This window comes from Bufo bufo, chromosome 3 (assembly GCF_905171765.1).
Source record: "Bufo bufo chromosome 3, aBufBuf1.1, whole genome shotgun sequence".
NCBI classification, from domain to species: Eukaryota; Metazoa; Chordata; class Amphibia; order Anura; family Bufonidae; genus Bufo; species Bufo bufo.
Window position 1 is genome coordinate 224892213 of NC_053391.1, and position 12336 is coordinate 224904548.

The 12336-nt window shown below is 41.9% G+C and overlaps 1 protein-coding gene across 1 annotated transcript in view; it reads left to right on the forward strand.

The window, feature by feature from the left end:
* LRRN2 (leucine rich repeat neuronal 2) overlaps nucleotides 1–9498 on the forward strand; it is a 114876-nt gene extending 105378 nt beyond the window's left edge. The window contains exon 2 of the mRNA XM_040423989.1: nucleotides 6490–9498. Coding sequence (XP_040279923.1) covers nucleotides 6659–8764 — 2106 coding nt within the window. The 5' untranslated portion in view covers nucleotides 6490–6658 and the 3' untranslated portion in view covers nucleotides 8765–9498. The remainder of the gene's footprint in view (nucleotides 1–6489) is intronic.
* The last annotated feature ends 2838 nt before the right edge of the window (nucleotides 9499–12336 follow it).

The following is a 12336-nucleotide window of genomic DNA, read 5'->3' on the forward strand; positions in this document are numbered from 1 at the left end:
TTTCCCCTCCCCCTGCACTGCAAAGGGGGTGAAATAAATTACTGCTGTTGTATCTGTGGGACTAGCCGTACAGTACAATGACATTGCTGAGGCACACAGGATCTTCCCCCTAGCTGTTTTTGTGCAATGCTCTGCAGACACTTCTTCACAGCCAGCAGAAGAGTACACAGGAGAGAACTCCTCCAGCCAGCTCTGTGTTTGCAGGGTGAGGAGGGAGGGAAGATCCTGTGCACAGTATTTGTCTCCACTGCCTGGAGAAGAGGAAATCCTGCAGCTGCTCAGTACCTGAGGCAGAGCCTCCAACCCTGAGTCTGTGCTGCTGATGGTACAAGGAGTTAAACTTGCTGAAGAATCCAGTGGGAGGAGAGACAGAGGGCAGACAGCTCAGCCAGCAGATCGGGCAGTGCAGAGGGTGTGGCCAGCAACTCAGGCAATGGAGGGGGTGTGGCTTATCACTCCAACCAAGCATAGCCTTCACAGTGACGTTCTGTGCACAGAGGCAGACCTGCTCCATCAGGCTTGTGCACGGAAGGTCATCAGAGCAGGGAAGGAAGCTGATATCACAGGTCATGTGACACTCAGTTAACTAGGAGAATAGGGCCACTATACATGAAGTAAGTGAATTGAAAACCCCTTACATCTGCTTAGTTAGAAACATACAAATAACAATAAAATAACTTGGACAACACCTTTTAGGGCTCTTTCACACCTGCGTTATTGTCTTCCGGCATAGAGTTCCGTCGTCGGGGCTCTATGCCGGAAGAATCCTGATCAGGATTATCCTAATGCATTCTGAATGGAGAGTAATCCGTTCAGGATGCATCAGGATGTCTTCAGTTCCGGTACGGAACGTTTGTTGGCCGGAGAAAATACCGCAGCATGCTGCGCTTTTTGCTCCGGCCAAAAATCCGGAACACTTGCCGCAAGGCCGGATCCGGAATTAATGCCCATTGGAAGGCATTGATCCGGATCCGGCCTTAAGCTAAACGTCGTTTCGGCGCATTGCCGGAGCGGACATTTAGCTTTTTCAGAGTGGTTACCATGGCTGCCGGGACGCTAAAGTCCTGACAGCCATGGTAAGTGTAGTGGGGAGCGGGGGAGCAGTGTACTTACCGTCCGTGCGGCTCCCCGGGCGCTCCAGAGTGACGTCAGGGCGCCCCAAGCGCATGGATCACGTGATCCATGTGATCACGTCATCCATGCGCATGGGGCGCTCTGACGTCATTCTGGAGCGCCCCGGGAGCCGCACGGACTGTAAGTATACCTCTCCCCCGCTCCCCACTACTACTATGGCAGCCAGGACTTTAATAGCGTCCTGGGTGCCATAGTAACACTGAACGCATTTGGAAGACGGTTCCGTCTTCAAATGCTTTCAGTACACTTGCGTTTTTCCGGATCCGGCAGGCACCTCCGGCAACGGAAGTGCATGCCGGATCCCAACAACGCAAGTGTGAAAGAGGCCTAAGTCCTGCCTCAGATGCCATGGCCACAACTGATCATGGCATCTGAGGGGTTAAATGTCTGTGAAGGGAGTTGTATCTGATCACAGACACTGCATGTATGGTGGATGTCTGGTCTTTAAATATTGCGCCCACAGGCACCACAGCCGACATGTGCCTATGGTGCACACTCATCTCTTGAGTGAGAACAATCTTTAACCCATTCCCGACCAATGCCGTACATGTACTAATGCATTGGAGTGTATGAGAGAAGCAATCTAATGACTGCTTGTTATACTTCCCTAAGGGAACTATAAAAAATGAAAAAAATAAAAAATAAAATGAAAAAAATAAAAAATAAAATGAAAAAAATAAAATGAAACTTCAAATCACCCCCCCCCTTTGCCCAAAATGTTAATAAAATTATGTAAACAATAAAAAAATACAAATCATTGGCATCACCATGTGTGAAAACGGCTGTACTAAGAAAATATAAAAGTATTTATCCCATACAGCAAATGTCAAAACGGAAAAAAACTCAAAATGTCCACAAAAATAAATAAAAAGTAAATCAAAAAGTTGTACAAATCCATTGGTGTCAATGAAAACTACAGATTGTCCCAAAAAAAATTAGCTCCCACACAGCTCCATACACATAAATTTATAGGGGTCAGAATATAGTGGCAAAAACTAAAAAAATTTTTTCCCAGTATTAAACTATACAAATCTGGTATTGCCGTAATTGTACTGACTTGGAGAATGAAAGTAACAGGTCAGTTTTACTATATAGGAAAGACCATAAAAACGAAACCTATAAAACTGTAGCGAAATTGATTTTTTTTTCTGATTTCATTCCATTTGAAAAAAAATTCCAGCTCCCTACTATATCAGATACAATATTAGGCCTCATGCACACGACCGTATTTTGTTTCCGTGTCCGATAGTTTTTTTTGCGGATAGGATGCGGACCCATTCATTTCAATGGATCCGCAAAAAACGCGGACAGCACACCATGTGCTGTCCGCATCAGTATGTCCGTTCCGTTGCTCCGCAAAAAAAATAGTGCATGTCCTATTTTTTTCTAGTTTTCTAGTTTGCGGAGAAGGATAGGCATTATTACAATGGATCCGCAAAAAAAAACGGATGCCATATGGAATGTCATCAGTTTTTTTTGCGGACAGCAAAACACATATGGTCGTGTGCATGTAGCCTTAAACTGTGGAATTAAAATGTGCAACTTGTCTCGCAAAAAACAAGCCTTCATACGGCTATGTAAACGGAAAAGCGGAGAATGAAAAGCAAAAACGCAATATTTAATATATTTTTGACTAATGTAAAAGATTTCTGAGTCACAAAATATATTTTCCTCTCACATGGTTTCAGGGAGCAGCAATGAAATAGATGTAAGGCTGAAAACACACCTACACTCACCTAAAGAATTATTAGGAACACCATACTAATACGGTGTTGAACCCCCTTTTGCCTTCAGAACTGCCTTAATTCTACGTGGCATTGATTCAACAAGGTGCTGATAGCATTCTTTAGAAATGTTGATAGGATAGCATCTTGCAGTTGATGGAGATTTGAGGGATGCACATCCAGGGCACGAAGCTCCCGTTCCACCACATCCCAAAGATGCTCTATTGGGTTGAGATCTGGTGACTGTGGGGGCCATTTTAGTACAGTGAACTCATTGTCATGTTCAAGAATCCAATTTGAAATGAATCGAGCTTTGTGACATGGTGCATTATCCTGCTGGAAGTAGTCATCAGAGGATGGGTACATGGTGGTCATGAAGGGATGGACATGGTCAGAAACAATGCTCAGGTAGCCCGTGGCATTTAAACGATGCCCAATTGGCACTAAGGGGCCTAAAGTGTGCCCAGAAAACATCCCCCACACTATTACACCACCACCACCAGCCTGCACAGTGGTAACAAGGCATGATGGATACATGTTCTCATTCTGTTTACGCCAAATTCGGACTCTACCAATTTGAATGTCTCAACAGAAATCGAGACTCATCAGACCAGGCAACATTTTTCCAGTCTTCAACAGTCCAATTTTGGTGAGCTTGTGCAAATTGTAGCCTCTTTTTCCTATTTGTAGTGGAGATGAGTGGTACCCGGTGGGGTCTTCTGCTGTTGTAGCCCATCCGCCTCAAGGTTGTGCGTGTTGTGGCTTCACAAATTCTTTGCTGCATACCTCGGTTTTAACGAGTGGTTATTTCAGTCAACGTTGCTCTTCTATCAGCTTGAATCAGTCGGCCCATTCTCCTCTGACCTCTAGCATCCACAAGGCATTTTTGCCCACAGGACTGCCGCATACTGGATGTTTTTCCCTTTTCACACCATTCTTTGTAAACCCTAGAAATGGTTGTGCGTGAAAATCCCAGTAACTGAGCAGATTTGGAAATACTCAGACCGGCCCGTCTGGCACAAACAACAATGCCATGCTCAAAATTGCTTAAATCACCTTTCTTTCCCATTCTGACATTCAGTTTGGAGTTCAGGAGATTGTCTTGACCAGGACCACACCCCTAAATGCATTGAAGCAACTGCCATGTGATTGGTTGACTAGATAATTGCATTAATGAGAAATAGAACAGGTGTTCCTAATAATTCTTTAGGTGAGTGTATAGTGGTACTTGAAATTTTTGCGAACCCTCCAGAATTTTCTAAATTTCTGCATATATTTGACCTAAAAACTCAATCATATTTTCACACAAGTCCTAACAATAGATAAAGATAACTAAATCAAACAAATGAGTCAAAAATATTAGACTTGGTAAGTTATTCATTTAGGAAAAGGATCCACTATCCATGTTTGTGGGTTGCAAAAGTATGTAAAGAACCATTAGGATTGGCAGTTAATTTGAAATTGAAATTAGAATCCTGTGTTTTCAATCAATGGGATAACAATCAGGTGTGGAAAATTTGTTATTTTATTAAAAGAGAGCTATCAAAGTCTGATATTCACAACACATGCACAAACAAAGGAGATGTCTCTGAAGACCACAGAAAATGAGTTGTTGATGCTCATTAGGCTGGAAAAGGCTACAAAACCATCTCTGAAGAGTTTGGACTCCACCAATCCACATCAGTCAGATTATATACAAATGGAGGAAATTTAAGACTATTATTACTCTCCCCAGGTGTGATCTACCAACAGAGATGATGCCGAGTAAGGCGTGTAATAGTCTGCGAGATCACAAAGGAACCCAAGGTAGCCTCTAAGAAACTAAAGGTCTTTCTCACATTAGCTAATCTTCATGAGTCCACCATCAGGAACAACAATGGTGTACATGGTAGGTTGCAATAAGAAAGCCGCTACTCTCCACATAGAACACTGCTGCCCTTCTGTAGTTCACTAAAGGTCACCTGGACAAGGCAGAAGGCTATTTGAACAATGTTTTTTGGAGCGATGAAACCAAAATAGAACTTTTTGGTTTAAATGAAAAGTGTTATGTTTGAAAACACTGCATTCCAACATAAAAAAAAACTAATTCCATTTGTGAAACCCAGTGGTGATAGAATCATGGTTTGAGGCTTTTTTTGCTGCATCGGTGCAAGGACACCTTGCCACCATTGATCGAACAATGAATTCAGAATTATACCAGCAAATTCTAAAGGAAAATGTCAGGACATCTGTCCGTGAGCTGAACCTCAAGATAAAGACATTGACCCTAAGAACAAAAGTTGTTCTACAAAAGAATGGTGAAAAAATAAATAAAGGGGGTCATTTATTATCCAGAAATACCCCAATATTAGGCGCATTTTTTGTCGCAGATTGTGGCGCAATGGTTAGTTACGCCGCAATCTGCGACTTTTCCCTGCTCACGCCAGGTGTAAAAAAAGTGGGCATGACGTGGGAAGGAGAAACGCCCGACAGGCCGTCTCATTCATAATTTTCTATGCCTGTGTTAGGCGTAGAAAATGGTAGGAAGCTGGCTTACATTTAGACTGACGCTGGATTCGAGGAAGTTAACTTCGGTGGATCCACCGCCAGATATAGGGGTTGTTAAGACCGGCCGGTCAGTCTTAATAAATGACCCCCAAAGTTTTTGAACAGTCAAGTCTAAGTCCTGACCTTAATCCAATAGAAGGAACTGAAGTAAGCGGTGATGCTGTTTTGTGCTAAGGAATGTGCTAAAGTTCCTCCAATCGGATGTGTAGATCTAATCAACAATTACTAGAATTGTGTAGTTGCAGTTTCACACCAGATACTGAAAGCAAGGGTTCACATACTTTTGTCACTCACAGACTTGTGGTATTGGATCATTTTTCTCAATAGATAAATGACTAAGTCTAATATTTTTGACTCATTTGTGTGATTTGGATAACATAGCCTTACTATGACCGTTCACGTATATGACTGTTGACTTGTGACTTTTCATAAATATGACTGTTCACATGTGTGACTTTCTGTGAGGATGTTCTGTTATTTACACAAGGACCATGTTACTGTAGCTTTTTAGTACTGTAAATGGGAAGGATGTAGCTAATGAATAGTTAGGTTAACACTGATCCCAATCATAAAGCTGATTAGAGATTTTTATTCAAATGTATTTTGCTTCTAAATGACTGTATTAACAGTATAAACTACATTTAACACAATAATAGAACTGTATCTTGTAGCCATTTCCACATCTCACAAAGTAATTCGTTTTCTCTCAGCACTTTTCTTTTGAGGCCAGCACTGTATCTGGCCAAACTGAATATGTCTAATACTTGCTGGTCCGTCACCATGGTGACAAGTGAGAGGCTCTTAGGAAACAAAGGGCCATGGAAGAAAAGACTCAGCTTGTGGGGGCGATGCACAGGGAGGAGGAGATAAAAAATAGAGAAAAAAAAAACACTAGGGATGGAGGGAGATAGAAACAAGGAAAGTACATAAAAGGAAAGAGGTGTGTGAATAGGAAAGGGGCAGGTGGGGAAAATGTGATAATTCTGAAGAAGAAAAAAGGGCCATAGATGAAAAAGAAAACATGCAATGTGCTGAATCTGATTTCTGTATTTTTAATTCTAACAATAATCCCTTGTCTCCACAGATCCTATCAAATGTTGGATGTTCTAAATGATGATTTTGCTCTCAAGAGGAAGAGCCCAGCAGCTTGGTGTTCATGATGATAAAAGGGTGGTCTCAGCTGACACTCTAGTCTTCTGGATGAAACTGCTCTCTCATTTTCTGTAAAGAATTCTAATTCATACACTTGATCTATGTGGAGAATGAATTTTGATTACCCCTCTCCTGGCTGCAGGATGAGACTTCTTGTGGTCAAGTTAATCCTGTTTTGGGCATCCTCAGCTATGGCAGGCATTCCAGCTGTGCCTTGGAAAGTGCAGTGTCCATCACAGTGTGTCTGTCAGATACGTCCCTGGTACACTCCCAGGTCAGCCTACAGAGAGGCCAATACTGTGGACTGCAACGACCTATTTGTCACAGCTGTCCCAAATGCTCTACCAGCTGGGACTCATACACTTCTCCTGCAGAGCAACAATATTGCACATCTGGAGCAAGAAGAACTAGGTTACCTGAAAAACCTGACAGAACTAGATTTGTCTCAGAACAGTTTCTCACATATTAGAGATTTTAATGCCAGGCAACTACCAAACCTTGTAAGCCTCCACCTTGAAGAGAACCAGTTGGAAAACTTGCCAGATCATAGCTTTTCAGGACTTGAAAACCTTGAAGAATTGTACCTTAATCACAATCAACTGAGTGACATATCTCCCCAAGCATTTTCTGGTCTGCAACGTTTACTTCGTCTTCATCTGAACTCAAACCTACTGACAACACTGAATAACCAGTGGTTTAAAGAAATGCCATCCCTTGAGGTCTTGATGGTTGGCGGCAATAAGGTTAGTTCAATCCTAGACATGAACTTTAAGGCACTTTCCAATTTACGGAGTCTTGTTCTGGCGGGTATGGGGCTTAAGGACATATCAGACTTTGCATTAGAAGGATTACTTAACTTGGAAAGTCTTTCTTTGTATGATAACAAATTAATCAGAGTACCAAAAGGTGCTCTGCAAAGGGTGCCAAGCCTGAAGTTTTTGGATTTGAACAAGAATCCACTGAGCAGAATCCAGCAAAAAGACTTTGAAAATATGGCTCAGTTAAAGGAACTTGGATTAAATAGCATGGAAGAGCTAGTATCTATTGATGAATTGGCTTTAGTGAACCTGCCGGAACTGACCAAGTTAGAAGTAACTAACAATCCTAAGCTTTCTTTCATCCATCCCAGGGCCTTCCAGAAACTGCCACGCATGGAAACGCTAATGTTGAATAACAATGCTCTGAGCTCTTTACACAGAGAAACTGTAGAGTCACTGCCAAACTTGCAGGAAATTGCTATGCATGGAAATCCTCTGAGATGTGATTGCGTTATCCGTTGGGTGAATGCCACAGCCTCACATGTACGCTTTATGGAACCCCAATCAACACTATGTGCCGAGCCTCCAGAATTAAGGCGTACACAGTTAAGATTAGTCCCTTTTCGCGAGATGAGTGATCGTTGTCTTCCCCTTATTCCTGTGCCAAGCTTTTCGCCTCGAGTTCGGGCATCCAGTGGACAAAGCATAACCTTACACTGCAGAGCACTTGCTGAGCCAGAGCCACAAATATATTGGGTAACCCCCTCTGGAGAGAGGCTAGGAGTATCTGCAAACTGGGGTGGTTACAAAGTACAAGAAGAAGGCACACTAGAAATACAGGTAGTCTCATCTGCCCATGCTGGAGTATATACCTGTGTAGCGCAGAATTTGGTAGGAGCAGATTACAAGAGTGTTCACCTCATGGTCAACCAACTATACCCACCTAGAGACGATCCTGTCCAGCTTCATGTGGGAGAAGTAGGCGAGCGCCATTTATTGCTATCTTGGGTCCCACCACTTAATGCTCTTGGATGCAGCCTGCGGTGGAGTTGCCTAACACCTGGTGCCAGTGTTGAACGTGCAAGGCTTCCTGTCGGTCTGAATTCATACAATGTCACAAGACTACTTCCAGGAGAGGAATGCAGGGTATGCCTACGTGTCTCCATCCTTGGGGGCAGAGTGCGAACGGCATGTGCTAGTGCCAGGACTAGAGAGACTGGCACAGGTTACAAACATAGAGGACAAAAAGCACTAACTGCACTAGCTTTCTGCTCATTGTTGGTGGTGATTGGGTTACTTGCCCGATATCGTCCAGGTGGCAGCTCAGACCCTTCGTCACCATGGTCTCTCTCTGGCAGAGTTATTTACCCTCCAGTTATACACCAATGGAACCAGAATAAAAAAGAGCATTTGTCAGGCATCAATGTGCCAGCTACTCCTTTGTGCTAATAAACATTTGCCTACGTTTCAGAGACTTTCCCAGATAGACTTTGGAGAGTAGTGCTTTGGAAAGGATCCAAAAGTGAGAGAACGTCTTACAGAACACAGGCAGATAGGCAAAGAGACAAAGTCAACATGTGGGCACGGAGATGTTTGTAGAAACAAGTGCAGACTAATACATAAGAACATTTATGTACCAGGAAACCTAAAAACCCAGTGTACACTCACACAGATGTGTAGTTGCACAAATGAAGAATGAGTCCCTGCTGTACACCTGCAAAGAACAAAAAAATGTAAAATAAAAAAAAACTGAAAATGTACGCAAACATTTACAAGCATGGAAGGACACACTCAGTAGATACAGATACTACTCTTACAGCTAATACACATATTGCATTTTTGTAAAGTGAACAGAAGCCTAATTTCATGTTAAATCACAAAATGATACAAAAGGTGTATAGTTATGTATATGCTACACAATGCTGTGAATTTGTTGCTGTGCAGTTACCTGCCCTCGAACTTCCGGCTCATTTCCTGGACTCCTGAAGCATCAGGGTCACAATACACTGGGTTATCATTTTGCTAATTTTCTATGACTGAAGTCCAGATATTCTCAGTATACCCATGCAAAACTACTGAAAAACGATACAACACAACACAAAACCTGCATTTAAAAAAGCAAGGAGGTGTCCCACCGTTTATATCATCTGATTCCAAGAAATGGGGACGATTTGGGATCACCTTTACTTTGATTGTCACTGGATCAGAAAGGAATCTTGGACTTTGTAGTAAAAGGCAGCAAGACTCCTCTTTAAATCCTTTCCCAACTAATCTGTACAATCGTGATTGTTATAATAAAGCTCTAAGAAGCAAAAATTACTGGACTGCTGTGTCTGAAATAGTGTCTGTGTGCTCAAAACATTATCACTCTGCTGTCACAAGAAAACACATAGATTTGTAGTCTTCTAGTGTTAGGCTAGTGTCACACAATATTTTTAATTTTTTTAGGGGTTTTTGCATTTTTGTGCATTTTTTTGCCTAAATTTTGCAGATGTTGCATGGAAGTCTGGCGTCTTTCTACTCTTAAACAGACTGGTTTATTATCTGCTTAAAAAAAAACAAAAAAAACAAGTGTATGTGAGTTGATATTTTTTTTTATAACAGTGAGGAAGTGACCTTACAAGGAGACATACTTTCCTCAGAAATTTTTTTTTTTTTAGAAATACAAATAATGGCATAAAAAACTAGCAGGTACAAAATACACACTGGGGAGATTTATCAAAACTGGTGTAAAGGAAAACTGGCTTAATTGCCCTTAGAGACCAATCAGATTCCACCTTTAATCTCTCAGAGCTCCTTTGCAAAATGTCAAGTCAAGCATTTTTTTTTTTTTTTGTCCCAAAAACCCCCTTCTGGACAAAAAAAAAGATTGTGAAGAGGCTATAAACTGACAGATATATATATATATATATATATATATAGTTGTTAAGGTTGGGCCAAAGGGAAAGAGTGTGTAGAACAAGATTTCTATATATTGTCTTAAGCCTCAATGCTATTAAAAAGTAATCTAAACCTTTTTTGAAGCCATCTACTGTATTTGCTGTGACTAGCTCCTGTGGCAGGCTATTCCAGAGATTCACAGCCCTTACTGTTAGGGCTCTTTCACACGAGCGGATGCCGTGCGTGTCATCCGCAGCGTGAATGACAGCCAAGCCCCTTTCCGGACAGCAGAGACACGGAGTATTAACATGAATGAAAATGCTCCGTACCTCTCTGTGATCTTTTTACTACAAGATCACGGTGACAACTTTATCTCACTGTGATTTTGTAGTAAAGAGATCACAGAGAGGCACAGAGCATTATCAATCATGTTAATGCTCCGTGTCTCTGCTGTCCAGTGGGGGGCTTGTCTCTTTCACACTGTGGATGACACGCACGGCATCCGCTCGTGTGACACAGCCCTAAAGAATGCTTGTCGCCTCTTATGACTGAATCTTTTTTTCTCCAGGCGTAGGGAGTGGCCCCTTGTTTTTTGAGGGGGTTTAACACAGAATAGCTTCCCTTCATATTTTTTGGTATGTTCCGTTTATACATTTATACAGGTTAATCATGTCCCCCCTTTGATGTCTTTTTTTCAAGGCTAAACAAATTCAGTCCACTTAATCTTTGCTCATAGCTAAGATCTTCGAGGCCCTTTATGAGCTTAGTTGCTCTCCTCTGTACTTGTTCTAACTCCAGGGCATCCTTTTTATGGACTGGTGCCCAGAACTGAACTGTGTATTCCAGTTGAGGCCGCACCAATGCTTTGTATAGTGGCAATATTACATCCCTGTTCCGCAAGTCCATACCTCTTTTAATACAAGACAAAACATTCTGTTGGCCTTGGAGGCAGCTAACTGGCATTGCATGCTGTTATTTAGTCTATGATCTACTAATACACCCAGATCCTTCTCAACTAGTGACTTTCCCAGTTTTACTGCATGCAAATTATTAGCCCCCAGGTGCATAACTTTACATTTATCTATATTGAACCTCATTTGCCAAGTAGAGGCACAAACAGTAAGTTTGTCCAAGTCAGCTTGTAACTTAACATCTTTCATAGACTGGACCGTATTACAGTTGGTGTCATCTACAAGTTTGGTGTCATCTTCAAAAATAGAAACAGCACTATAATCCCATTCTCTATGTCATTAATGAATAGGTTAAATAATAGCGGACCCAGCACAGAACCTTGGGGCATACCACTTATAACAGGGGACCATTCAGAATAGGAATCATTGACTACAACTCTTTGGATACGATCATGAAGCCAATTTTCAATCCAATTACAAATTATATTTTCTAAATCAATAGACCTCAATTTACCCATTAGTCATCCATGTGGGACAGTATCAATTGCCTTTGCAAAGTCCAAAAACACAATATCGACAGCTTTTCCTCTGTCCAGGCTTCTACTCGCCTGTTCATAAAAACAAATCAGGTTAGTGTACAGCTTCTGTGTTTAGTAAAACCATGTTGGCTATCACTTATTAAAATTATTGACAGTTACATAATCCTGTATGTAGTCCCGTAGAAGGCCCTCAAACATTTTTCTCACTGTGGATGTTAAAGGGGTTCTCCGGGAAAAATAAAAATGAAAATACTGAAAAAACATCAAAAACATGTTATTATAAATAAACTCTTAAATGTCTTTAATTATTTATAATTGCTCCTTTAGTCTAGGGCAGGGGTGGTCAACCTTACCGACACAAAGAGCCAAAAAACAGGAGCAACAAGCTACACATTTACACACGAGTCACTGTATTTTTCAGATCCCCAATCCGCATCTGACCTAAAAGAAGATCCCCAAACCTCATCAGACCTCCAAATCAGACCCCCAATGCTCGGATCAGGCAACACCAGACTCCCAGTGTCAGACCCTCAGTACTCAGATCCCCCCCCATGCTCAGATCTCCCCCTTTTCAGATCTGACCCCCATACAGTGGCATGCCTAGGGTGTCAGATCTGTCAGGTCCTTTCTCTGGCACCCCCCCCCCCCCCCTCAAATACTTAAAAAATAATAATTGTACCCCCTCACAGTA